The sequence below is a fragment of the Oncorhynchus clarkii genome, chromosome 23 (genome assembly GCF_045791955.1).
Source record: "Oncorhynchus clarkii lewisi isolate Uvic-CL-2024 chromosome 23, UVic_Ocla_1.0, whole genome shotgun sequence".
NCBI lineage: Eukaryota > Metazoa > Chordata > Actinopteri > Salmoniformes > Salmonidae > Oncorhynchus > Oncorhynchus clarkii.
Window position 1 is genome coordinate 24,134,765 of NC_092169.1, and position 27,081 is coordinate 24,161,845.

General features: G+C 41.0%; 1 protein-coding gene across 1 annotated transcript; it reads right to left on the minus strand.

Moving 5' to 3' along the window:
* Positions 1–1,170: 1,170 nt before the first annotated feature.
* On the minus strand, positions 1,171–15,518 carry LOC139381970 (polyunsaturated fatty acid 5-lipoxygenase-like). The gene is made up of 14 exons (XM_071125853.1): positions 15,033–15,518; positions 13,224–13,422; positions 12,977–13,058; positions 12,623–12,745; positions 10,500–10,606; positions 10,191–10,363; positions 8,367–8,513; positions 8,072–8,275; positions 7,858–7,944; positions 5,469–5,647; positions 4,816–4,937; positions 4,159–4,259; positions 3,347–3,517; positions 1,171–3,241 (listed from the first exon to the last, which is right to left on the minus strand). Exons 1-14 carry the CDS (start codon positions 15,180–15,182, stop codon positions 3,062–3,064), a joined length of 2,025 nt encoding a protein of 674 aa, XP_070981954.1. The 5' UTR covers positions 15,183–15,518; the 3' UTR covers positions 1,171–3,061.
* Positions 15,519–27,081: the final 11,563 nt, after the last annotated feature.

A 27,081-nucleotide genomic window follows, 5' to 3' on the forward strand; every position in this document is an offset into this window, starting at 1 on the left:
GTACTTTTTCCACCACTGGTTAAATGTAACTTGGTAAGAGTCTAATATAATGTAAAATTCAAGCTGTGAAAAAATGCAAGAACATGATTTCTTTACTTAATTACAATACTGTAAATGTGCAGAGCATGACAGAACATGAACTATTGGAACTGTCGGCAAAAAAAGTGTGGGGGTAAGGACCTGATTAGGTCGCCATCTAGGGTTGGGAGTAGGGAAGTGCAGTCTAAACAGGTGTTGTGGCCTTCTCAAGGCAGCACGGTTTTGGGCTTACAGTCTGTTGTGTAAGTGCTTTTGTATCTGTGGGAGAACCACATTGCCAGGGTCCTCTCAGGCCCTATACAGCCATTCCAGCAAACACTCATTTTTAACAACGGTGTTTTTGATACCAGTGTAAATATACATAACAACAAGAGGTCCAACCAATACGGCGTCCATGACACTTCTACTGTACAATGGCGTCAAAAAAGATTGTTCTTTCAACATCTGCATTTCTTGAAATGTAAAGCTCCATTGTATTCTCCAATTGTAAAAGTCAGGTTTGGAGTTGTGGGTAGTGTAGTATTTGAGAAGCATGTTTGATAAGGGCCTAATGCTTCTCAGGACCAGCACAGATATGTGTTAATACATATTATTTTGTATTAATTTATATTATCTGTGGACACTGTTTCAATGTACGGTGTACATTTTAGGACCCCCTCACACAGTCCCCAAGACGCTCTGTACAATTAGACAGAAAAAGTGCAATTACCTTAGTTGACCTGGTCAGTTCTCTAGTACTGTCGCTGTTTCTCATCCAGAGGTTCATTCTCTGGATACAATATTGCTTAAATTGTTTGTGTTGTATTTATATTTGCGTCAAAAGATACCCCTTCAAATTGTGCTTTTATGCAACTAACACTATCAGTATCCAATTCCAGACATGAGCTATTTGAACTTTCTCCCTGGAAACCAATTCTACTTCTTCTGTACGTGACTTTCTCACACTGTCCTAGTTATTGTCAGAGGCAAGAGTCTTTGAGAGGGCTAGACTTAATACAGTGAGGCCAGCATTCAAACTGCACTGCACTTGACTTTTAAAGGTAACTTCCACTTCGGCTGTGATCTATAGTTCTACCCTTAGAAGATATTCAGCCAGCTTTTATCACCACTTTACCCAATGAATACAATGGATCCAAATGATCATTGCTTTTATTGTATTCAGAGAAATATTTGAATGTACATGATTGATACATTTAAATGATTGATTTTTGATTATGTATAACTGGCTCCTATAATTGTGATTTTGAGAGAAGAGACTTGTTGATGTTGTCCCTTCATGCTTCTTTGCATTTTTTACCTTAAGACTTATGGACAAGGCTTTGCTTAGCTACATGAACAGTGTTTATTGCTAAGCACTATAATAACTTTGTAATGTCTACAGTCTCAAAATTCCAGCAACTTTACCCAGATTCCCAGGTTTTGTCACAGATGAAAGATTCCCAGATTTCTTGACAACCTGAGGATTTTGGGAAAGTCAGCAACCCTAAGCCATATTGTATAACATTATATTTTATTTTGGGGATGACCCTGTCTGAGGTCTGTGTTCTTTCAAAGTCATTTCAAATGTAAAAGAAAACACAGCTCTTCTGCAGAACATGACATAAGCAGCCATCCCATCCCATAATAACTCTTGTTGTGCTGAGAAAGTGTTACTTGCATAAAACTACAGTGCTTTACTACGGACTTGAACACAAGACTGTTTCCCTCCTTCAGATATCATTCCATACCGTTGTCTGAGTTTACTTATGAATGGTAACTGTAAATATATCTTTTTTTAAGTACTTGTTTTGGAAAATAAATATTGATGTGTTTTCATTTGTTTAATTCCCAAATGTTTGAACAAAGTATGTAGAATGAAAAACCAACCAAATAAAAATGAAAACCTAAATGTCTTAGTTTTAGCTACTGGATATGCTTATATTTTCATTGTCACCAACAGTTTTACACTGCTATAGGGAGAAATAGAAAATACCATTTTGAGCATTTTTATTTGAAATGGACACCAATGAAGTTTAATAGATAAATCCACATTATTTAAATGTGGGACTATCTGTAGAAATAGCTAGCAAAAAAGTTGAATGGCATCAGTGAGTATGTGCTTATCATAGCAAACGATACTTGCAGCACAGTATGTAAGACACAACACCATAAATGTTCACAATACACTGAGTATACAAAACATTGGGAACACCTTCCTAATATTTAGTTGCACCCCCCTTTGCCCTCCGAACAGCCTCAATTCATCGGGGCATGAGCTCTCAATCTTGTCTCAGAGCATTTTGTATTATTCTGTATGTAAATCCAAGACACTCCATTTCATATGGTATGTATTCATTTGTAGATGTCCCATTTTTTATGATATGTTATGAATTTGCAAAAAGTACAATGTTCCAAATTGAAAAAAAAGCACAATATATTTCATATTTGGAAAATGTATATGTTACGGATTTTAGCTAGGTGGCTAATGTTAGCTAGGCTAGGGGTTAAGTTTAGGAGTTAGGGGAAGGGTATCTAAAAGGGTTAAGGTTAGGGGAAGGGTTAGCTAACATGCTAAGTAGTTGCAAAGTTGCTAAAATGCTAAAGTTGTGAGATTCAAACCAGCAACAGTTGTGTCAAGTTGGCTGGATGTCCTTTGGGTGGTGGATTATTCTTGATACACACGGGAAACTGTTGAGTGTAAAAAACCTCAGCAGCATTGCAGTTCTTGACGCAAACCGGTGTGCCTGGCACCTACTACCACATACTGTTCAAAGGCACTTAAATATTTTGTCTTGCCCATTCACCCTCTGAATGGCTCAATTGTCTCAAGGCATAAAAATCCTTCTTTAAACCATCTCTTCCCCTTCATCTGCACTGACTGAAGTGGATTTAACAAGTGACATCAATAAGGGATCGTAGCTTTCACCTGGTCAGCTTGTCATGGAAGGCAGGTGTTCCTAATGTTTTGTACACTCAGTGTATATCAGACTATATAGCTATCCCTCCTTGTTCCCTTCCTTGCTCTCTCCCCTTCATTCCTTTCTCAGACAGCCACACTGTTAGGGATGCGGTCGGGAGAGAAGTAGTAGTAGGGTAGTTTCTTGCCTTCGTTGCGGATTTTGATGACACTGCTGACCTCTGCCAGTCTCTTCCTGAACAACTCCATGGCCTCCTTCACTGGCTTCTCTATGAAGTGCTCATCTGGGTACATCCCCAGGAAGAGCTGACAGAGAGAGGACACAGGAATTGGAGGGATTTCTTTATTATTAAGAACAAACAGACAAACACCATGTGTGTTTATCTGTACGTGGGCATGTGGTGTGTGTACCTCATTCTCCTGGAACTGACTGAGGGCCCAGACGGCCCCTAAGTGCCAGCAGGACCGGCCGCGGTCAGGGAGACTCTGGATGATGAACTTCACATCTACCACCCCCTTCTGCCTGGGAGGGGGCTTCCGCATGGTGGGGGGTGAGTTGGGGATCCACGAGCACCAGTCATACTGAAATACACAGAGTAGGCAGACATTAACATCTAAGGGAAGCTAGGTGGTGCTCTTGACAATGTACAAGCTCTTGTCTGCAAGCACTGATCAAACTCATCTACAGTAATGTTGACCAACTGTCCCAAGGCTACCTGACTATATATAGCCCACCTGAGCAAAGCTTACTTGTCCAAAGCCTACCTTTACAAGGCCTAGATTCAATCAGATTACGCGTTGCAGACACCAACATAGCGGGTGTTTGCGGTGGAACTGCATTGGAGCTGTCAAATTCGGTGAACAATTGCTAACGAAACCACACCCGCCCCACTTGCATTAAAAGTTCAGAATGAGAAAGTGTAGGCTATATAGACATATTTATGCTCAAATTGAAAAATCATGGAACAAATAATGAGGATTTCAATTATCCTAATTGAAGTGTATATTAAATCTCACATTCTGTTGTTCGAACTTGGAAACGAGGCTAGATGGGATTTCTGTTAATGCGACTCAGTGCAGCCAAAGGCAATGTCCGTTTCATTATGCCTGGAGCCACTTGGAGTTGACAGCTCTGATGCAGTTCAACCTCAGACACCGCCAAAACAACTGCTAAGCGGATGTTTGCTAAAACAGATCTGATCATATGGAGCCCCGAGCCGTACCTGTCCGAAGTTGACAGCAGCGTGGTGTGCAGAGGCAGTGAAGATGATGACAGTCAGATACTCTGTGAGCTCCTCGCGTGTCTTCAGGGACTTGGGAAACCCTGCAGAAAGTTTTTTTTTTGCGCAACACATGTTTTTTTGACACTTGTTTCATCAGTGAGTCACTAAGGTCAGTCCCTAGACACACATTGTCATGCAATCACAGACTACAGTATTGCTTAGAAATGCACAACACCAGTCTATGAAGGCTGCATCTCCTGCTGGTTTTTGAGTCCCCTGGCAATTCATGTTGACTGGGCAGAGGTGTATATACACCTGGTTACTCAGTGGTTCTGTCAGATGTAAACCAGCAGAGTGGCCCTCGAAGAGTGGAGTTGTGGCCCCTACTAGCCTGATCAGACCAGACTGAGTTCCTCACTCGCACACCACTGTTACCACAGCAACAGACAAGCAGAGAGGCTTTTGACCAACTTAAAAGTGAAGTACATTTCTGCATAGCTAAATATTGATAATGTTGCTCCATGGTCAGTTATGTCTTTCAACACAGTCCAGAGAAACAAGAAGTGTGTATTTGCATTGCAGATAAATCTAAAACAGCATTTTAAAGCAGGCTAGGCCATTGTAGTGTTTGTTGGTTATAATGTGTTTTGTACCCACCACAACAGTCAAGGTCCTGCATCCCAAAGCTGCTGACATCTTTAACAAATGCCTGGATCTCCTCATCCTTCTGTACTGTGTCATCACTGTCGTAGTAGATACACACCACGTCCCACACAAAACTAGGGAAACGGAAAATCAAATTTAGGGTTAGGGTAATGGCTAGAGCTTTAGGGTTATGGTTATGGCTATAGGGTTAGGGTTGAGCCGGGGTGTGGACATGAAGCTATGGTTAGGGTAATGGCTAGGGCTTTAGGGTTATGGCTGTAGGGGTGTGTTGAGCCGGGGTGTGGACATGAAGCTATGGTTAGGGTAATGGCTAGGGCTTTAGGGTTATGGCTATAGGGTTAGGGTTGAGCCGGGGTGTGGACCTGAAGCTATGGTTAGGGTAATGGCTAGGGCTTTAGGGTTATGGCTGTAGGGGTGTGTTGAGCCAGGGTGTGGACATGAAGCTAGGGTTAGGGTAATGGCTAGGGCTTTAGGGTTATGGCTATAGGGTTAGGGTTGAGCCGGGGTGTGGACATGAAGCTAGGGTTAGGGTTAGCCATCTCATGGCATCTTTTCCTGGGGATTGACCTGGTTCTCCTCCTCCTCCTATAAAAGTGTCAAGAAGGACACACACACAGGCCCCCCACTCTCCCATGATCTCTGACCTCTTGGTGACATCCCAGACCCTGTTCCCGTCATCTCTGTAGTAGTAGTAGGGTAGGTCCTCAGGGCTGTCCACCCCGCGGGCCTTAATGGCATCAGGGAAACACAGAGACCTGAAGGTCAGTGACCTCATAGCCTTCTGGATCATCTCTACATGACCTCCACCTCCTGTACCATTGGCCTGGGGAGAGACAGTAAACATTAGCTCTCTATGTCTCCGTCTCTAGGCCCATTTTTACCTGGTGCTAACATGCATCCTTTGTCCTGATCGTGTCCACATTCTGATTGGACCCACATTTTTCGACAGGTTTAGACGATTAAGAGACATATTCTTATCTGATTGTGATCAGATCATCCTGACCACCTCCGGAAGTAATCAGGCACAAATTGTGTCTGGAGATCTTACAAGTGTAGACAGATCTGGACAGCAAACCTCTAAAACACAGGAACTATTGTAATTTTTGTAATTAACAGGTAATCTATGGTCATTTATACTTGAATAACAAAAAACAAATGTATTCATATATAGTATTTATTTTGTGTGTCCATTTTGTCCAGGAGTTTCTTGTGAATAGACCCTATAGTTCAAGAGAAAGTAGCCTAATTAATGGAAAAAAGCATCTACTCAACAACGGCATTATATTCAACTGCAACTCTTCCAACTATTTACTTTTTCCACAACTGCCACCAGTTCAGTGCAAAAACATTTACTACCAAGACATAAACTCATGAATAACATTGGTATTTAATGAGGGTTTCAACATGAAATATATTTTATATATTACATTTTTTACACACTTATTTATCTTATCATGTCTATCTATGGTTTATATTTAGGATAAGGTTTTACAGCTTTATTTGTTTTATATTTTACATGCGATAAGGCCAGAGGGTCAGAGATAATTAGGTACCTGTGATAAACTGAAGTACCCAAAAGGGCCACTAGATGTCTTGTGATAAATTACATAAAATCTTTGAAAGTTACAAAAATTCAGGTAATTTACTGGTAAACTTTAAATGTTTCCAATAATATGAGCCTCCCAAGTGGCGCAGCGATCAAAGGCACTGCGTCACTACAGACCGGGGTTGGATCCCGGGCTGTATCACAACCGGCTGTGATCGGGAGTCCCATAGGGAAATTTGCATGCTGACTGCAGGAATGTCCACCAGAGCTGTTTCCAGAGAATCAAATGTTAATTTCTCTACAATAAGCCGCCTCCAACATCGTTTTAGAGAATTTGGCAGTACGTCCAACCGGCCTCACAACCACATACACCACACCAGCCTAGGAATCCACATCTGGCTTCTTCTCCTGCGGGTTCGTCTGACACCAGCCACCCGGACAGCTGATGAGACTGTGGGCTTGCACAACCAAAGAATTTCTGCACAAACTTCAAGATACCGTTTCAGGGAAGCTCATCTGCGTACTCGTTGTCCTCACCAGGGTCTTGACCTGACTGCAGTTCGGTGTTGTAACCGACTTCAGTGGGAAAATGCTCACCTTCGATGGCCACTGGCATGCTGGAGAAGTGTGCCCTTCATGGATGAATAATGGTTTCAACTGTACCGGCAGTATGCAGACAGCGTGTATGGGGTCGCGTGGGCCAGCGTTTTGCTGATGTCAACGTTGTGAACATTGTGCCCCATGGTGGTGTCATGGTATAGAAAGGCATAAGCTACACACAATGAACACAATTGCATTTCATCAATGTCAAATTGAATGCACAGAGATACCGTGACGAGATCCTGAGGCCCATTGTCGGGCCATTCATCCGCCGCCATCGCCTCATGTTTCAACATGGTAATGCTTGGCCCCATGTCGCAAGGATCTGTACACAATTCCTGGAAGCTCAAAATGTGCCAGTTCTTTAATGGCCTACATTTTCACTAGACATGTCACCCATTGAGGATGGTTGGGATGATCTGGATTGACGTGTACGACAGCGTGTTCCAGTTCTTGCCAATATCCAGCAACTTCGTACAGCCATTGAAAAGGAGTGGGACAACGTTCCACAGGCCACAATCAACAGCCTGATCAAATCTATGCAAAGGAGTTGTGTCACGCAGCTTGAGGCAAATGGTGAACACACCAGATACTGACTTGTTTTCTGATCCACGCCCCTATTTATTTTTTTAAGGTATCTGTGACCAATTCCCAGTCATGTGAAATCCATAGATTAGGGCCTAATATTTTATTTCAATTGACTGATTTCCTTATATGAACTGTAGAATCTTTGAAATTGCGGAGTGTATATTTATTTTCAGTGTAATTTACATACAGGGAGGGACCAGGAAATCTAGTCACAATGAAGACAGGTAAGAGACAGATTTTAGTACCATGTGTAGACGCACTTCTGAATATGTCTCAATGTCCCTCTCTCGCACACTCACCTTATCGAAGATGCCAAACTCACAGATGAGCTGCTCTCTGGCCTTGGTGTTGATGGCGATGGTGAAACGAATGTGAGGAAGGAGCAACTAGAGGACAGACCATCAATAAATAAATAAACAAACAAACCAATCAACCAACCATCTAACTAAACAATCCATGAACCAACTAATCAGACACAAAATACAGGCACAGACTGAAGTGTACTTGGTGTACCTTATAAGCAGGGTGTACAGCAGGCAGCTGTCTGAACATGGCCACTCCAAACACCTCAGAGACCAGGTGAGTCCTCAGCAGGTGTGTGACTGTCTGGTGGATGTGGAAGTCAGAGGAGCGGACCCAGATCTTAGCTAGCATCCAGTCATACTGACCATCACTGGGCAGGAAGATAGGGTTTTCCTTCCCTGGAGTCTGACCCAGCTGGGAGAGAGAGAGGAGGAGGGGTATGTTTTGTTAGATGGTGAAGAAACACTGCTCCATGCTCTTTTTTTAACCATGCAGAATAGCCTACCTGTATGGCCAGAGGCAGGATCTTGCTCTGGCTGTTGTTGTACAGCAGACAGATAGGAGCAGCCAGGTACTGTAGAGTACAGGGGTCTGTACTGTTGGGACTGATGTCTTCCATCAACTCATAGTCTGCTATATAGATGTTACCAGCCTGCAAACAACACGCAATACAAGGTTTTGTATCTATTTTTTATTTCACCTTTATTTAACCAGGTAGGCCAGTTCTCAAGTTCTCATTTACAACTGCGACCTGGCCAAGATAAAGCAAAGCAGTGCGACACAAACAACAACACAGAGTTACACATGGAATAAACAAGCATACTGGCAAAAACACAATAGAAAAAAAATATACAGTTTATATACAGTTTGTGCAAATGGAGTAAGGAGGTAAGGCAATAAATAGGCCATAGTAGCGAAGTAATTACAATTTAGGAGATTAACACTGGAGTGATGGATGTGTAGATGATGTGCAAGTAGAAATACTGGTGTGGAAAAGAGCAGAAAAGTAAATAAAAACAATATGGGGATGAGGTAGGTAGATTGGGTGGGCTATTTACAGGTGGGCTATGTACAGCTGCAGCGATCGGTTAGATGCTCAGATGTTTCAAGTTGGTGAGGGAAATATAAGTCTCCAGCTTCAGTGATTTTTGCAATTCGTTCCAGTCATTGGCAGCAGAGTACTGGAAGGAAAGGCGGCCAAATGACGTGTTGTCTTTGGGGATAGCCAGTGAAATATACCTGCTAGAGCGGATGCTACGGGTGGGTGTTGTTATCGTGACCAGTGAGCTGAGACAAGGCGGAGCTTTATCTAGCATCGACTTATAAAGGTAGAATAAAATTTAAAAAATAACACCCACCACTGTGACCTGTATGCTCTAGTCGCCTTTGATTTTTTTATTCTACCTTTATTTAACTAGGCAAGTCAGTTAAGAACAAATTCTTATTTTCAATGACGGCCTAGGAACAGTGGGTGCCTGTTCAGGGGCAGAACGACAGATTTGCACCTTGTCAGCTCGGGGATTTGAACTTGCAACCTTCCGGTTACAAGTCCACCACTCTAACCGCTAGGGGCTTTGGTAACAAAATGGATGGCACTGTGATAGACTGCATCCAGTTTGCTGAGTAGAGTATTGGAAGCTATTTTGTAAATGACATCGCCGAAGTCGAGTATCGGTAGGATAGTCAGTTTTACGAGGCTTTGTTGCGAAATAGGAAGCCGATTCTAGATTTAATTTTGGATTGGAGATGTTTAATATGAGTCTGGAAGGAGAGTTTACAGTCTAGCCAGATACCTTGGTATTTGTAGTTGTCCACATATTCTAAGTCAGAACCGTCCAGAGTAGTGATGCTAGTCGGGCGGGCGGGTGTGGGCAGCGAACGGTTGAAACGCATGCATTTGGTTTTGATAGAATTTAAGAGCAGTTGGAGACCACGGAAGGAGTGTTGTATGGCATTGAAGCTCGTTTGGAGGTTAGTTAATATCACCCGCAGCAAGAGCGACATCGTTGACATATACAGAGAAAAGAGTCGGCCCGAGAATTGAACCCTGTGGTTCCCCCATAGAGACTGCCAGAGGTCCAGACAACAGGCCCTCCGATTTGACATACTGAACTCTGTCTGAGAAGTAGTTGGTGAACCAGGCGAGGGTGAATGTCTTACAATATGAGCCTGTAAACCTTGGAGTCGGTCTGTCTTTCTGCATGTCTTGTCTGTTTGTCTGTACAATAGGTCACATATTCTGTGAGTGGATGGGATGTGTGCATGCATGTGTATAAGCTTGCATAACTGCGTGCATGTGACATGTGCATATGTGTGTCTCAGTCTCTACCTCAATCTCCTCCTCCAGAGTCATCTCTCTCTCCAGACAATCTGCCACCATGTCATGTGTAACGGGGAACTTCTCTGGCAGCTTGGTGCACTTCTGGATCATCACTGGGTTACAGCCGTTCAGGTACTGGTAGCCAAACATAAAGTCTTCTTTCCAGTGCTGCATCACATACTCTAGGATAGGAATACCGAGAGGAGAGGATGATTTTTATGACTAGCATCCGCATTAGCTACTGCTAAAGCAGCAGCTGCTCAGAGAGGAGAGAGGAGTCAGATACCACATTCTATGGAGAAAACTGAGACCACACACCTGAGATGGTGTTTTTGATCCTGACGAAGATCCGCTCAAAGTCAGCAAAGTCATTCCAGGAGGACTGGAACATGTGCATGAACTGGTTCACACAGAGGTTCTCTATCCTGGGGAGGAGAGAACAACATCATCAAACTGCAGGGAAAGATTTAAGTAGCCTGAGCCACCATCCTGACCGCTGCAATACCATAGAAAAACAGAATGTAATTTTGTGAGATAAGGATGGTCGAACGAGGCTAAGATATGTCCAGAGTTATTTTCTTCCATTTTCACTGTGATCACCAAACAAAAACTAATGGATTCAGAAAATGTCAGTCACTGACAACAGGGAGTTGATGTTTACTACACATGTATTACACACTTATCCACGTTATTTTCAATCGTTAGCAGCGTTGGTTGCCACTTTCCAGGGATGAATTTAAGAAAAAGAGTTTCTGCTTCCCTTCCTGTCTATGATTCGCACACACGTGTGCAATACTTTGCCAGTGTTCAACACTTGGGATGCTAAGGATGTTGCTGCTAACTTGCTGGGGAGTCAAGTCTGCTAGTCATTGGTACAGTACATTGATACTGTCAATGTAGGTTATTATACTTTAAATCTAATCCTATCCATTACCAGTCTGGTAATGCTCTGTCAAGCAAGCAATGCCTGAATAGCATAATGTCCGGCATAATAGTTTATACCCTGTGCTCTCTGCAGATGAGCTGTTATCAATGCAAATTCAGCTGCACAAACAAGCCACAAGTAAGCAGGAGAACCACAGACAGCCATAACACTTCTATTAATAAAGTATGTGTCTTGCTAACCCCGGCCACTCCCTCTAGTTCCTCATCAATACAAGTCTATTATAGATGGTTGTTTTTGATAATGAGGGCTACTATCCCATAACTGAACTACTACAGAGCAAAGACACACAACCTGTCTGGAAGGTTGTTATCCCTCCTAAGCAATCAAAAGAAGAAGAAAAAAGCATACTAGTACGCTGATCGGTTTGAAGCAAAGTATTTGTCAGAGCACACAGCCAGTCTCATTGAAACAATATGTGTATGTGTTTAGCCTGTTGGTGTGTAGGATACATGCAAATGTCCCTGGTTACTCATACAATGACTCTCCTGGTCAACATGATTTCATGCAGAGCTGATCAACATGATTTCATACAGAGCATTAAAACAGGCTTACTTTTAGTCACATCCACATACTCCCGAGTGGCGCAGCGGTCTAAGGCACTGCATCTCAGTGCTAGATGCGTCACTACAGACCCTGACTCAATCTTGTGCTGTATCACAACTGTCCGTGATCGGGAGTCCCATAGGGTGGCACACAATTGGCCCAGTGTTGTTAGGGGAGGGTTTGGCCGGGGTAGGCCATCATTGTAAAATAAGAATATGTTCTTAACTGGCTTGCCTAGTTAAATAAAGGTTCAATATTTTATATATATTTTTTTTAATACTAGTAGTTCCACATACTACTCACCAACCACCCACCTACTGAACTAACAGCTTCTATCTGTTTCCCACTTAGCTTTTATTCAAACCAGGAAGTCCTGACATTTAGAAAATACCATCACTGTAATAAACAAATACTGACCCCAATGAACGGAAAATCCTCTACCATGTCAAGTATGGGCTTTCTTCATGGAAATCTCCACATTAGAAAGAGGCCTACTGTAGGTTTAACACTGCATGAGTGTAAACATGGAACAGAGTATAAGACTGTATGGACAATGTTGCAAATAAGGGGAAATAGTTGCAGCAGAGTGTAGTGAGTCTGCAATGCATATAACAAATGAAGGGAGTTTACACTAGGTTACAGAGTGTAGTGAGTCTGCACTGCATATAACAAATGAAGGGAGTCTACACTAGGTTACAGAGTGTAGTGAGTCTGCAATGCATATAACAAATGAAGGGAGTTTACACTAGGTTACAGAGTGTAGTGAGTCTGCAATGCATATAACAAATGAAGGGAGTCTACACTAGGTTACAGAGTGTAGTGAGTCTGCACTGCATATAACAAATGAAGGGAGTCTACACTAGGTTACAGAGTGTAGTGAGTCTGCAATGCATATAACAAATGAAGGGAGTTTACACTAGGTTACAGAGTGTAGTGTGAATGCAGTACTTACGCCTTACTGTAGTTGAGTATGAAGTCCACTCCTTTCTCGCTATCAAACTGGATGTCTCTGGGAAGCTCCTTGTGAGTGTTGGCATCTATACTCATAGGAATTCCAGGCTGCCACTCCCTCCATCTACACACAGGAGATGGAGAATCAAGTTAAGCACCACTACGTAACACTGTGTACAGGTCTTTTAATGTTGGTAGGCTACACTATATGTAGTTACAGTGCTTTGAATAAATACTAGAAAAACATTTACTAGTTCAATACATTGAATACATTTATTTGTTGAATGCATCTTGGTACAACATCAATACGTCATTGTGAGGTAGATGTGTGATACACAATAAACCCAGCTCTTGCCTGTAGGTTTTCCGTCTGCTCTCCAGCTCTTTGTGTCGGTGTTGCTTCACCAGTCTGGTCTTGTCATCCTTTGGCAGCAGTGCTTAAAGAAAAGGGTGAACAACGATAATGAGGATGATTTTAGATTCACTTCTATGTTCCTTAAGCTAAAGACTGGGGACAGATTTTGACAGACAGACATGACCAACCGACAGACCTGACTGACAGACACGACCAACCGGCCGACACAGACCCGACAGACAGGTACCTTTGCCGTCCCTGAGGACCACCTCCTTGTCGTCCACCAGCCAGTGGAAGCAGGGGAACTCTACGTAGTCTCCAGAGGGAGTCTTCACTGTGATGTACTTACAGTACCAGTCATCATGAACCCAGTACTTCTGCTTCTCTATCTTCACCAGCTCCATCTCTCCCAGGTTCTCCCCCACCGTCACATCATACGAGTCCACCTGAGAACAGACAACCAGGTTTAGAGAGATTTGAGCAAAGTGGACAAAATGGGACAGTTTTCCGGACCCAGATTAAGCCTAACCTGAGGACGGACAATGGTCGTTACCAAGTTGTAATTGTTACATAAAGTCATTAATAAAAAGTGTTTGTTTGGCTGCCCATTAGCTGTTCCTTTTTGCACCAGATACTTTTTCTGCGGTCCTGACACAACTGCCCAAAACAGAAAGAAAGAGACAGCATGAGGTTAGTAGCAGCTCATGAGTCATTGACGGTTGGTGCAATATACAGCCACTTGCATCATGAAGTCAAGCGTACAACTGGATGTAGTGTACAGGATTCAGACACTGGTGAAGATTTTAATGCCAGAATGAATTGACAGTTTATTAGATTGGAAAGCTTTCGTATTGATCTCCCCATGTGGTGTTCATGGGCCATAAGGCCTATTGCCAAACCTCTATTACAGCCAAATACTGATTAGTGACCTGCTCATGGCCTTATGGCCCATGAACACCACATGGGATTCAAAATCTTCACCAGTGTCTGAATCCTGTACACTACATCCAGTTGTACGCTTGACTTCATGATGCAAGTGGCTGTATATTGCACCAACCGTCAATGACTCATGAGCTGCTACTAACCTCATGCTGTCTCTTTCTTTCTGTTTTGGGCAGTTGTGTCAGGACCGCAGAAAAAGTAAATATTATTTTGCTTCATTAGAGTAAAAGCACAGAGAAATACACTCATACACAGAAACGGTGATGGCACCTCAAGGGCGCACTCTGCACTGGAGTTTCACCTCTTCATCTGTCACTGTACTAGGTAGTGGATAAGGCAAGTTTCTACAAGACAATGTAAAGTGAAGGAGTATTGAGCACAAAGACCATTTATTTCCTCATTATGCTATGGATTACTCCCATTTCCTCATATTGCAGCACAGTTTAAAGCACTATTTATTGAATAGAATAGAGGGGCTGGGGTTGATATTGCAATACATTATGTGGCAGATCTTACACCAGGGAACAGTCAAATAAAACAAATGATTTATTTGTACATTTGTTAAAGGAACTTTGTGCAGTTATTAGCAGCATGCATTTAAAACATTGCACAACATTTTCTTTCAAATGTCAGTCCTCAATTACGTTAAAATTATAAAAAATGAAAAACACAATGTCGATGTAATACATATGAATATGTCCAAAAGGCTTGTCAAATGTTATTGTTACACTACAAAGTAATGTAAGTTCATTCACCCAGACCGAGGTATTGTGAGGGCTTCCAGAGGGAGAAATCTTGTGGTCTAACAAGTATGTCATTTTCAACACAAACTAGTAATCAGTCCAAATAGTATTCATAATTTGAGTTGAGGCTTCAGGACAGATACTAGAGGAAGTGTGCTTTTTATTAAGCATTGACTGAGAAGTGATGAGAAGTATGCATGTGCACATTGGGGGAAGGGTGAAGAATCAGGATGCAGCCAGAGTTTAAAATCTGACAGTTATTGTAAATATTTTCTCTCTATCATTAACAAGGTCACCCCTGAGTGTATTTGAAGTAATTCACACACTGTGAAACTTTCAAACTGACTCTTGCCACCTGTAACTCAACTCACCGCGCCTCTCTCGAAGTCGTTGTAGAGTGGTTTGTCCAATAAAGTCCTCTCACTGCATCCCTCTGTTCCCACCAGGGTGATATAGATGTAGTCATCAGTCCCTGCAAACCACTGGCTTCCTGTAGCCACCGTCACTGTGTAGGATGGCATGGTGGTAAACACACACACGATGGACAGGAGAACTGATATCCACTGGTTGTCTGCAGGCAGATATGATAGCCTCCTACAAGTGTGTCGGTTGTTGACTCAGTCTGGACAAAATTAGATTTCCCCTTTTTGCTGATGAATCTATGTAGACCCTCACACTTTCTAGAGCTCCTACTCTCGGTCTCTCGCTCCTCCCTCCCTCTATCTCTATCTCACTCTCTCATAAACACCCCCTTATATACTGACACCACACATGTAATGCAAATGCTGTAAAACAGCTAGCTAGAGGATGCAGAGGCATTCGATAATGTTTCACACTGGCTGGTGTACTGTAAGAGTGAGTGTTTGACCCCACCCTCTTATCGTGTATTGAAGGAACGGCCAGATCTGTCTTTCACTCTCTCAATGTTTATGACAATATACAGTGCATTCAGGAAGTATTCAACATTTTGTTGTGTTACAGCCAAATGGATTCGATGTTTGGGTCACTGGCCAACACACAATACTCCAAGTGGAATTATGTTGTTTTTCAAAATGTTTACAAATTAATTGAAAATGAAAAGCTGAAATGTCTTGAGTCAATAAGTATTCATACCCTTTGTTCTTGCAAGCCTAAATAAGTTCAGGAGTAAAAATTTGCTAAACAAGTCACATAAGTTGGGTCACTCTGCCGGGAGACAAATTCACCTTTCAGCAGGACAATAACCTAAAACACAAAACCAAATATACACTGGAGTTGCTTACCAAGACGACATTGAATGTTCCCGAGTGACCTAGTTACAGTTTTGACTTAAATCGTCTTGAAAATCAAATGGCAAGACTTGAAAATGGCTGTCTAACAATGATCAACAACAGACTTGACAGAGCTTGAAGATTTTAGAAAATAATGTCCAATCAAGGTGTGCAAAGCTCTTAGACTTACCCAGAAAGAGTCACAGCTGTAATCACTGCCAACGGTGATTCTAACATGTATTGACCCATTTTATTGAATACTTATCTAAATCAAGATATATTAGTGTAAGATTTTTCACAAATGTACAGTACCAGTCAAAAGTTGGGACATATCTACTCATTCAAGGGTTTTGCATTATTTTTACTATTTTCTACATTGTAGAATAATAGTGAAGACATCAAAACAATGAAATAACACATATGGAATCATGTAGTAACCAAAAAAGTGTTAAACAAATGAAAGTATAAAATAAGTAGCCACAATAAGTGGCATTCTCTCAACCAGCTTTATGAGGAATACTTTTCCAACAGTTTTGAAGGAGTTCCCACATGTGCTGAGCATGTGTTGGCTGCTTTTCCTTCACTCTGCGGTCCAACACGTCCCAAACCATCTCAATTGGATTGAGGTTGGGTGATTGTGGAGGCCAGGTCATCTGATGCAGCACTCCATCACTCTCCTTCTTTGCCAAATAGCCCTTATACATCCTGGAGGTGTGTTTTGGGTCATTGTCCTGTTGAAAAACAAATTATAGTCCCAAAAAGCTCAAACCAGATGGGGTGGCGTATCGCTACAGAATGCTGTGGTAGCCATGCTGGTTAAGTGTGCCTTGAATTCTAAATAAATCAATGAGTGTCACCAGAAAAGCACCCCCACCCCATCACACCTCCTCCATGCTTCACGGTGGGAATAACACATGTGGAGATCATCCGTTCACATACTCTGCATCTCACAAAGACATGGCGGTTGGAACTAAAAAGCTCACATTTGGACTCATCAGACCAAAGGACAGATTTCCACCGGTCTAATGTCCACTGCTCGTGTTTCTTGGCCCAAGCAAGTATCTTATTCTTATTGGTGTCCTTTAGTAGTGGTTTCTTGCAGCAATTCAACCATGAAGGCCTGATTCACAGAGTCTCCTCTGAACAGTTGATGTTGAGATGTGGCTGTTACTTGAAATCTGTGAAGCATTTATTTGGGCTGCAATCTGAGGTGCAGTTAACTTATTTTTGGTTACTACATGATTCCATATGTGTTATTTCATAGTGTTGATGACTTCACTATTATTCTACAATGTAGAAAATAGTAAAAATAAAGTAAAATCCTTCAATTAGTAGGTGTGTCCTAACTTTTGACTGATACTGTATACACTACCGTTCAAAAGTTTGGGGTCACTTAAGAAATGTCCTTGTTTTTTAAAGAAAAGCACATTTTTTGTCAATTTTTAAAATAACATCAAATTGATCAGAAATACAGTGTAGACATTGTTAATGTTGTAAATGACTATTGTAGCTGGAAACGGCTGATGTTTTATGGAATATCTACATAGGCGTACAGAGGCCCATTGTCAGCAACCATCACTCCTGTGTTCCAATGGCACGTTGTGTTAGCTAATCCAAGTTTATCATTTTAAAAGGCCAATTGATCATTAGGAAACCCTTTTGCAATTATGTTAGCATGGCTGAAAACTGTTGTTCTGATAAAAGAAGCAATAAAACTGGCCTTCTTTAGAGTAGATGAGTATCTGGAGCATTAGCATTTGTGGGTTCGATTACAGGCACAAAATGGGCAGAAACAAAGCACTTTCTTCTGAAACTCGTCAGTCTATTCTTGTTCTGAGAAATGTGAGAAATTGTGAGAAATTGCCAAGAAACTGAAGATCTTGTACAACGCTGTGTGCAGCACTACTCCCTTCACAGAACAGTGCAAAGATAGACTCCAACGGCAGAAGATTGTTGCAGTGTTACATGTACACTGTATGTCCTACCTGGGACAAAGAGGACTAAGTAAGTTAGGATTGTGTATGTTTGCCATTCAGAGGGTTAATGGGTAAGATAAAATATTTAAGTGCTTTTGAGCGGGGTATGGTAGTAGGTGCGAGGCGCACTGGTTTGTGTCAAGAACTGCAACTCTACTGTGTTTTTCCTGCTCAACAGTTTCCTGCGTGTATCAAGAATAGCTTACCACCACCCAAAGGACATCCAGCCAACTTGACACAACTGTGGGAAGCATTGGCGTCAACATAGGCCATCATCCCTGTAGAACGCTTTCGAAACCTTGTAGTCCATACCCCGAAGAATTAAGGCAGTTCTGAGGGCAAAGGGAGGGTGCAAATCCAATTAGGACGGTGTTCCTAATGTTTGGTATACTCAGTGTATAAAAGCTTGAGAAAGGTATCAGTAAAGGTTTTAGACATCATAAGGTCAAATCCACTTCCTTTTCCCCATCACAGTTAATACTTCTTCTGTTTGATGAAAACATTACAGCTATGTTGGCTCCATTACATTATTTGGTTTCCAAATCATGAGCAGTGCACACCTGTATAGGTCAGCCGACTATTCTGCGGGAACACCCAAACAATCACTACGACTGAGGATCCAATGGGAACTTCCAATGTCAATATTCAACCAAATATCTATACTTACAGGGTTCATTTTACTAATGCTCCCAATGTTCCATTACCAATGAGAGGAGATGGCAACAGGCCGTATAGGTCTAATGGAATATGTTATGCTTTATATGGGACAGGGAAATGCCTCTGTGTTCCAAAATGATTACATTAAATAGGTCTAATATAGCCTGGTCCCAGAACTGATTGTGCTGTCTTGCCAATACAAAATTACTATAGGAAGGTGGTAAGACAGCAGATCTGGGATGAGGCTAGGTTTAATATAGGATGGGGAAAACAAGGGTGCAGAGATCATTCCATTGACAGTGAATACTCAGAAAGGCAGACAGCAGCTCTCTAGCCAGTAATAGGCTACACATATATTTACCAGTCAAATGTGCTGACGTCAGACAACAAGTGTTGGATGGTTTCAAGAAAAATACATGCAAATATGGAATCCCACTATTTCACTGCTGGATACAGTATGATATACTAATATACTTCCATATTGTAGCAGTACTTTATGTGGTTTAGTTTGTACCAGTCTCTCACTCACAGCCAAGGAGTAGGCTGCAGTTGCACTGCCTAGACAGTCATCTAAAGTCAGTTGTGTGTCGATTGGATTGGTGGAGGGTAAACTGATCCTAGTTCAGTTACAGGCAGCTTCTACCTCAAGCCATGGAGGAATGAAGAAGCTCAATAATACCCAGCTTAATCTGTGATGTTATGCAGCAATCTAACCTTAATGTTACAGTTGTGTGTAAAGCAACTGGCAAGACAACACCCACAGCAGTCCTACTAGGGGGAACTGCAACATAATAACAGGTTTAGCCTACATATTCAAATTATATATTTATGTAGCTAATTTTGTTGGATAACAATACATTTCTTACTTGATCAGTAAGCGAAAATGTATGCACTCACTACTGTAAGTCGATCTGGATAAGATTGTCTGTCAAATGACTAATATAAACCACACAACCAAATCATAAGTACTGTATGAGAAATAAGAGCCTTTATTTTCATATTGACTCAATAAGAAAACATTTAAGCGCAATTCAGATCTTTTATAATTCATAAAATCAGAACAAGCAAAACTAACCATTTCTGCCTAAATGGACAAATAAAACTGGTTAAAAAAAAGTAGTACCAAACAAATGATTTCCATTTCAGACAAAACCAAAATTCCCTTCCTGATATATTATTATAATATCGTCATATACATTTATCAAAAACAGACAGACCTGAAGACAGGGAAGTTCTAGCCTGGTTACACCAGACATAATGCTGTGCTCACCATTGTCCAGACTGTAAGGTGAGCACAGCGTTTAGTCTGGTGTAACCAGGCTAGGATAGTTCATGTGTAGTCTACTGTCAGGTTACAATGAGCAGCAGTGAGTTGAGTGTACTCTTTAGGCCTGAATCCTGACAAGGTTTGGCTCAATTCAATTTTAATTAAACAGGTAAACCAACATTCTAATTCTCATCATTGCTTTTCAATGAGGATAATTGGAATTGGGATTTCAGTTTACTTCCTGAATTGAAATGGAATTGACTTGGACTTCTGTGTAAACCATGTATCGATATAAAATGGGGGGGGATTTACCTGAACATTTGAGTTACAAGCGTACAGTGGCAAGAAAAAGTATTTGAACCCTTTGGAAATACCTGGATTTATGCATAAATTGGTCATAAAATTTGATCTGATCTTCATCTATGTCACAACAGACAAACACAGACTGCTTAAACTAATAACACAATCAATTACACGTTTTCATGTCTTTATTGAACACACCGTGTAAACATTCACAGTGCAGGGTGGGAAAAGTATGTGAACCTTTGGATTTAATAACTGGTTGACCCTCCTTTGGCAGCAATAACCTCAACTAAACATTTTCTGTAGTTGCGGATCAGACCTGCACAACGGTCCGGAGGAATTTTGGACCATTCCTCTTTACAAAACTGTTTCAGTTTTGTTTCATTATTCTTTTTTTGTTTCATTATTATTCTTTGCAAAAAGTTGTTTCAGACATCCCAATATTCTTGGGATGTCTGGTGTAAACTGCTCTATTGAGGTCATGCCACAGCATCTCAAATCGGGTTGAGGTCAGGACTCTGACTGGGCCACTCCAGAAGGCGTATTGTCTTCTGTTGAAGCCATTCTATTGTTGATTTACTACTGTTTTGGGTCGTTGTCCTGTTGCATCACCCAACTTCAATTGTCGGACAGATACACCAACATTCTCCTGCAAAATGTCTTGATAAACTTGGGAATTCATTTTTCCGTCAATGATAGCAAGCTGTCCAGGCACTGAGGCAGCAAAGCAGCCCCAAACCATGATGCTCCCACCACCATACTTTACAGTTGGGATGAGGCTTTGATGTTGGTGTGCTGTGCCTTTTTTTCTCCACACATAGTGCTGTGTGTTCCTTCCAAACAACTCAACTGTAGTTATCTGTCCACATAATATTTTGCCGGAACATCCAGGTGCACTTTTGCAAACTTCAGATGTGCAGAAATGTTTTTTTGGACAGCAGTGGCTTCTTCCATTGTGTCCTCCCATGAACACCATTCTTGTTTAGTGTTTTACGTATCGTAGACTCGTCAACAGAGATGTTAGCATGTTCCAGAGATTTATGTAAGTCTTTAGCTGACACTCTAGGATTCTTCTTAACCTCATTGAGCATTCTGAGCTGTGCTTTTGCAGTCATCTTTGCAGGACGGCCACTCCTAGGGAGAGTAGCAACAGTGCTGAACTTTCTCCATTTATAGACAATTTGTCTACCATGGACTGATGAACATCAAGGCTTTTAAAGATACTTTTCTAACCCTTTCGAGCTTTATGCAAGTCAACAATTCTTAATCTTAGGTCTTCTGAGATCTCTTTTGTTTGAGGCATGGTTCACATCAGGCAATGCTTCTTGTGAATAGCAAACTCACATTTTATGAGGTTTTTTTTATAGGTCAAGGCAGCTCTAACCAACATCTCCAATCTCGTCTCATTGATTGGACTCCAGGTTAGCTGACAATTAGTTTTTAGAGAAGTCATTAGACTAGGGGTTCACATACTTTTTCCAACCTACACTGTGAATGTTTAAATTATGTATTCAATATAGACCAGAAAAATCCATAATTTGTGTGTTATTAGTTTAAGCACACTATGTTTTTCTATTGTTGTGACTTAGATGAAGATCAGATCAAATTTGATGACCAATTTATGCAGAAATCCAAATAATTCCAAAGGGTTCACATACTTTTCCTGCCACTGTAGATCTCAAGTTAGGATTTCGGAACGTAGCGTTTCAACAGCATGATTTAGGCCTACAGAATAAACACATTACTACATTCATTACAGGAGCTCCACTTATTAATGCAACCAATCTCACTCTAAATAGACATTTTCAGAGACAATTATGGTCCTTTGTAGCTAGCTCAGGGTAGTGGGTTTGATTCCCGGGACCACCCATTGTAAAATGTATGCACGCAGGACTAATTTTATTTTATCCCAAGCTAAATAGCATACATTATACGTCTAAAACCCATGTGAGGGTTAACAAAACAGTTAACATGGCCACGTTCAGTAAACACCAAATAGGATAAAACATTTTGAAACGGAAAAGGAGATGCAACTTCAATCTGAAATAGCAGATTGGTAGTGGTAATGCGCCCTTTACTGATTCTCACAGCCAACCAATCAGTTTGCTGCCAGCTCTTAGCAAACTTTTGGAAAAAAAATGGGTTTGACCAGATACAATGCTATTTCTCTGGACAAATGAATACAAACGTTCAGTTTGCTTATAGAGTAGTGGCACTCAACATGTACTGAAATTACATTAATGATTTGTATGTTGCTAGACTTCAGTGCAAACTCCGATATTATTGACCATAATCTATAACTGAAAAAACGTGTTATGGCTTTACATCCTCTGCCATATAATGGGTTGAGTTTCATCTATCCAGTAGAGGGTTTTCTTCAATGGAAGCTTCTATAATAGAGGAGAGATTGACCGCATCAATTCTTGTTTTTGTGAGAAACAATGTGTTAAAAATGCCAAAATGTCTATATAATCAACTTATCACTGTATGTCTGTCAGAGCTATTCGGAAAGTATTCACACCCCTTGACTTTTTCCACATTGTTACGCTTCAGCCTTATTCTAAAATTGATTAAATAAGAAAATCCTGAATCTACACACAGTACCCCATAATGACAAAGAAAACAGGTTTTTACAAATAAAAAAAACAGAAATAACTTATGTAAATAAGTGTTCAGACACTTTTCTATGAGCCTAAAAATTGAGCTCAGGTACATCCTCTTTACATAGAAACATCTCAAGGATGATCAACAACATGATTGGAGTCCACCTGTGGTAAATTCAATTGATTTGACATGATTTGGAAAGGCACACACCTGTCTATATTAGGTCCCGTAGGTCCCAAGACTGGGTCCCAAGGTCCCAAGACTGAACTCTTTGGCCTGAATGCCAAGCACCACATCTGGAGGAAACCTAGCACCATCCCTTCGGGGAAGCATGGTAGTGGCAGCATCATGCTGTGGGGAGATTTTTCAGTGGCAGGGACTGGGAGACCAGTCAGGAACGAGAGAAAGATGAACAAACCAAAGTACAGAGAGATCCTTGATGAAAACCTGCTCCAAAGCGCTCAGGACTTCAGACTGGGGCGAAGGTTCACCTTCCAACAGGACAACAACCCTAAGCACATAGCTACAACAACGCAGGAATGGCTTCGGGACAAGTCTCTGAATGTCCTTGAATGGCCAAACCAGAGCCCAGACTTGAACCCGATCGAACATCTCTGGAGAGACCTGAAAATAGCTGTGCAGCAACGCTCCCCATCCAACCTGACAGAGTTTGAGATGATCTACAGAGAGAAATGGGAGAAACTCCCCAAATACAGGTGTGCCAAGCTTGTAGAATCATACCCAAGAAGACTCGTACTGTAATCACTGCCAAAGCTGCCATAACAAAGTACTGAGCAAATGGTCTGAATACTTACAGTTGAAGTCGGAAGATTAAACATTTACATTTAAACTCAGTTTTCACAATTCCTGACATTTAATCCTAGTAACAATTTCCTGTCTTAGGTCAGTTAGGATCACCACTTTATTTTAAGAATGTGAAATGTCAGAATAATAGTAGAGAATTATTTATTTCAGTTTTCATCACATTCCCAGTGGGTCAGAAGTTTACATACACTCAATTAGTATTTGGCAGCATTGCCTTTAAATTGTTAAACTTGGGTCAAATGTTTCAGGTAGTCTTCCACAAGCTTCCCACAATAAGTTGGGTGAATATTGGCCCATTCCTCCTGACAGAGCTAGTGTAACTGAGTCATGTTTGTAGGCCTCCTTGCTCGCACACGCTTTTACAGTTCTGCCCACAAATGTTCTAAGGGATTGAGGTCAGGGCTTTGTAATGGCCACACCATTAACTTGACTTTGTTGTCCTTAAGCTATTTTGCCACAACTTTGGAAGTTTGTTTGGGGTCATTGTCCATTTGGAAGACCCATTTGCGACCAAGCTTTAACTTCCTGACTGATGTCTTGAGATGTTGCTTCAATATATCCACATAATTTTCCTACCTCATGATGCCATCTATTTTGTGAAGTGCACCAGTCCCTCTTGCAGCAAAGCACCCCCACAACATGATGCTGCCACCCCCGTGCTTCACGGTTGGGATGGTGTTCTTCGGCTTGCAAGCCTCCCCCTTTTCCCTTCAAACATAACCATGGTCATTATGGCCAAACAGTTCTGTTTTTGTTTCATCAGCCCAGAGGACATTTCTTCAAAAAGTACAATCTTTGTCCCCGTGTGCAGTTGCAAACCGAAGTCTGGCTTTTTTATGGCGGTTTTGGAGCAGCGGCTTCTTCCTTGCTGAGCGGCCTTTAAGGTTATGTCGATATAGGACTCGTTTTACTGGGGATATAGATACTTTTGTACCGGTTTCTTCCAGCATCTTCACAAGGTCCTTTGCTGTTGTTCTGGGATTGACTTGTACTTTTCGCACCAAAGTACGTTAATTTCTAGGAGACAGAATGCGTCTTCTTCCTGAGCGGTATGATGGCTGCGTGGTCCCATGGTGTTTATACTTGCGTCTATTGTTTGTACAGATGAACGTGGTACCTTCAGGCATTTGGAAATTGCTCCCAAGGATGAACCAGATTTGTGGAGGTCTACAATTTTCTTTCTGAGGTCTTGGCTGATTTATTTTTGATTTTCCCATGATGTCATGCAAGTTTGAAGGTAGGCCTTGAAATATACCCACAGGTACATTTCCAATTGACTCAAATTATGTCAATTAGCCCTTCAGAAGCTTCTAAAGCCATTACATCATTTTCTGGAATTTTTCAAGCTGTTTTAAAGGCACAGTCAACTTAGTGTATGTAAACTTCTGACCCACTGGAATTGTGATACAGTGAAATTATAAGTTCAATAATCCGTCTGTAAACAATTGTTGGAAAAATTACTTGTCTCATGCAGAAAGTAGATGTCCCAACCCAACTTTCTTTTACAAGAAATTTGTGGAGGGGTTGGAAAATGAGTTTTAATGACTCCAACCTAAGTGTATGTAAACCTATGACTTCAACTGTATATAAATGTTATATTTTAGTTAATACATTTGCTAAAAAATAAAAAAAATAAAAAAACGTTTTTGCTTTTGTCTTAAAATTTGGTATTGTGTGTAGATTGATGAGGGGGAAAACGATGTAATCCATTTTAGAATAAGGCTGTAATGTAACAAAATGTGGAAAAAGTCAAGGGGTCTGAATACCTTCCGAATGCACTGTACTTACCCCACCAGACATCAAATAAAATTGTATTGGTCACATATTGGTCACATAAACATAGATGTTAATGCGAGTGTAGCGAAATGCTTGTGCTTCTAGTTCCGACCGTCCAGTAATATCTAACAATTCTGAACAATGTCACAACAACTAACTTATACACACACAAGTGTAAAGGAATGAATAGGAATATGTACATATAAATATATGGATGAACGATGGCAGAACGGCATAGGCAAGATGCAGTAGATGGTATAGAACACAGTATATACAGTGGGGCAAAAAAGTATTTAGTCAGCCACCAATTGTACAAGTTCTCCCACTTAAAAAGATGAGAGAGGCCTGTAATTTTCATCATAGATACAAAAAAAAAGAATCCAGAAAATCACATTGTAGGATTTTTAATGAATTTATTTGCAAAAAAAAAAAAAGTATTTGGTCAACAACGAAAGTTTATCTCAATACTTATGTATATACCCTTTGTTGGCAATGACAGAGGTCAAACGTTTTCTGTAAGTCTTCAAGGTTTTCACACGCTGTTGCTGGTATTTTGGCCCATTCCTCCATGCAGATCTCCTCTAGAGCAGATGTTTTGGGGCTGTTGCTGGGCAAACAAAACAAAAAAAATCACAAATTTGGACTCATCAGACCAAAGGACAGACTTCCACTGGGCTAATGGCCATTGCTCATGTTTCTTGGCCCAAGCAAGTATCTTCTTCTTATTGGTGTCCTTTAGTAGTGGTTTCTTTGCAGCAATTCGACCATGAAGGCCTGAGTCACGCCATCTCCTCTGAACAGTTGATGTTGAGATGTGTCTGTTACTTGAAATCTGTGAAGCATTTATTTGGGCTGCAATCTGAGGTGCAGTTAATTGCCGATTAACTCTAATTAACTTATTCTCTGCAGCAGAGGTAACTCTGGGTTTTCCTTTCCTGTGGCGGTCCTCATGAGAGCCAGTTTCATCATAGCGCTTGATGGTTTTTGCGACTGCACTTGAAGAAACTTTGAAAGTTCTTGAAATTGTCCTGATTGACTGACCTTCATGTCTTAAAGTAATGATGGACTGTTGTTTCTCTTTGCTTATCTGAGCTGTTCTTGCCATAATATGGACTTCGTCTTTTACCAAATAAGGCTATCTTCTGTATATCACCCCTACCCTGTCACAACTGATTGGCTCAAATGCATTAAGGAAAGAAATTCCTCAAATTAACTTTTAACCAGGAACACCATTTAATTGAAATGCATTCCAGGTGACTACCTCATGAAGCTGGTTGAGAGAATGCAAGAGTGTGAAAAGCTGTCATCAAGGCAAAGGTTGGCTACTACTACTGAAGAATCTCAAATATAAAATATATTTTGATTTGATTAACACTTTTTTGGTTACTACATGATTCCATCTGTTATTTCATAGTTGATGTCATCACAATTATTCTACAATGTAGAAAATAGTTACAAAAAAGAAGAAAACCCTGGAATGAGTAGGTGTCCAAACTTTTGACTGGTACTGTATGTGCAACTGATAGATGTGCACACACACCCACACATTATTATTATTATTTCATACTTTTTGGTGTTTTACATTTTTTTATTAAATGTTTTATATATAAGTCTAATGTCTGTGTTAACGTTTTAAATGTACGTACATTGCAGTTTTTTTCATTAAGTGTCGGACTCCAGGAAGACTAGCTGTCGTCTGCTAATGGGAACCGTAATAAAATCATCTTTAAATGTTCATTTGAAAATATTTTCTCCCGTTTAT

Bases quoted from the DNA above. Each gene is read 5' to 3' on its own strand.
- LOC139381970 (XM_071125853.1), bottom strand. From the start codon at position 15,182: ATGCCATCCTACACAGTGACGGTGGCTACAGGAAGCCAGTGGTTTGCA. The intron at 12,746-12,976 runs GCAAGAGCTGGG...TCCTGTGTGTAG, and splicing joins AGCAGACGGAAAACCTACAG to ATGGAGGGAGTGGCAGCCTG. The intron at 7,945-8,071 runs GTACACCAAGTA...TCTGTCCTCTAG, and splicing joins CTGTACACCCTGCTTATAAG to TTGCTCCTTCCTCACATTCG.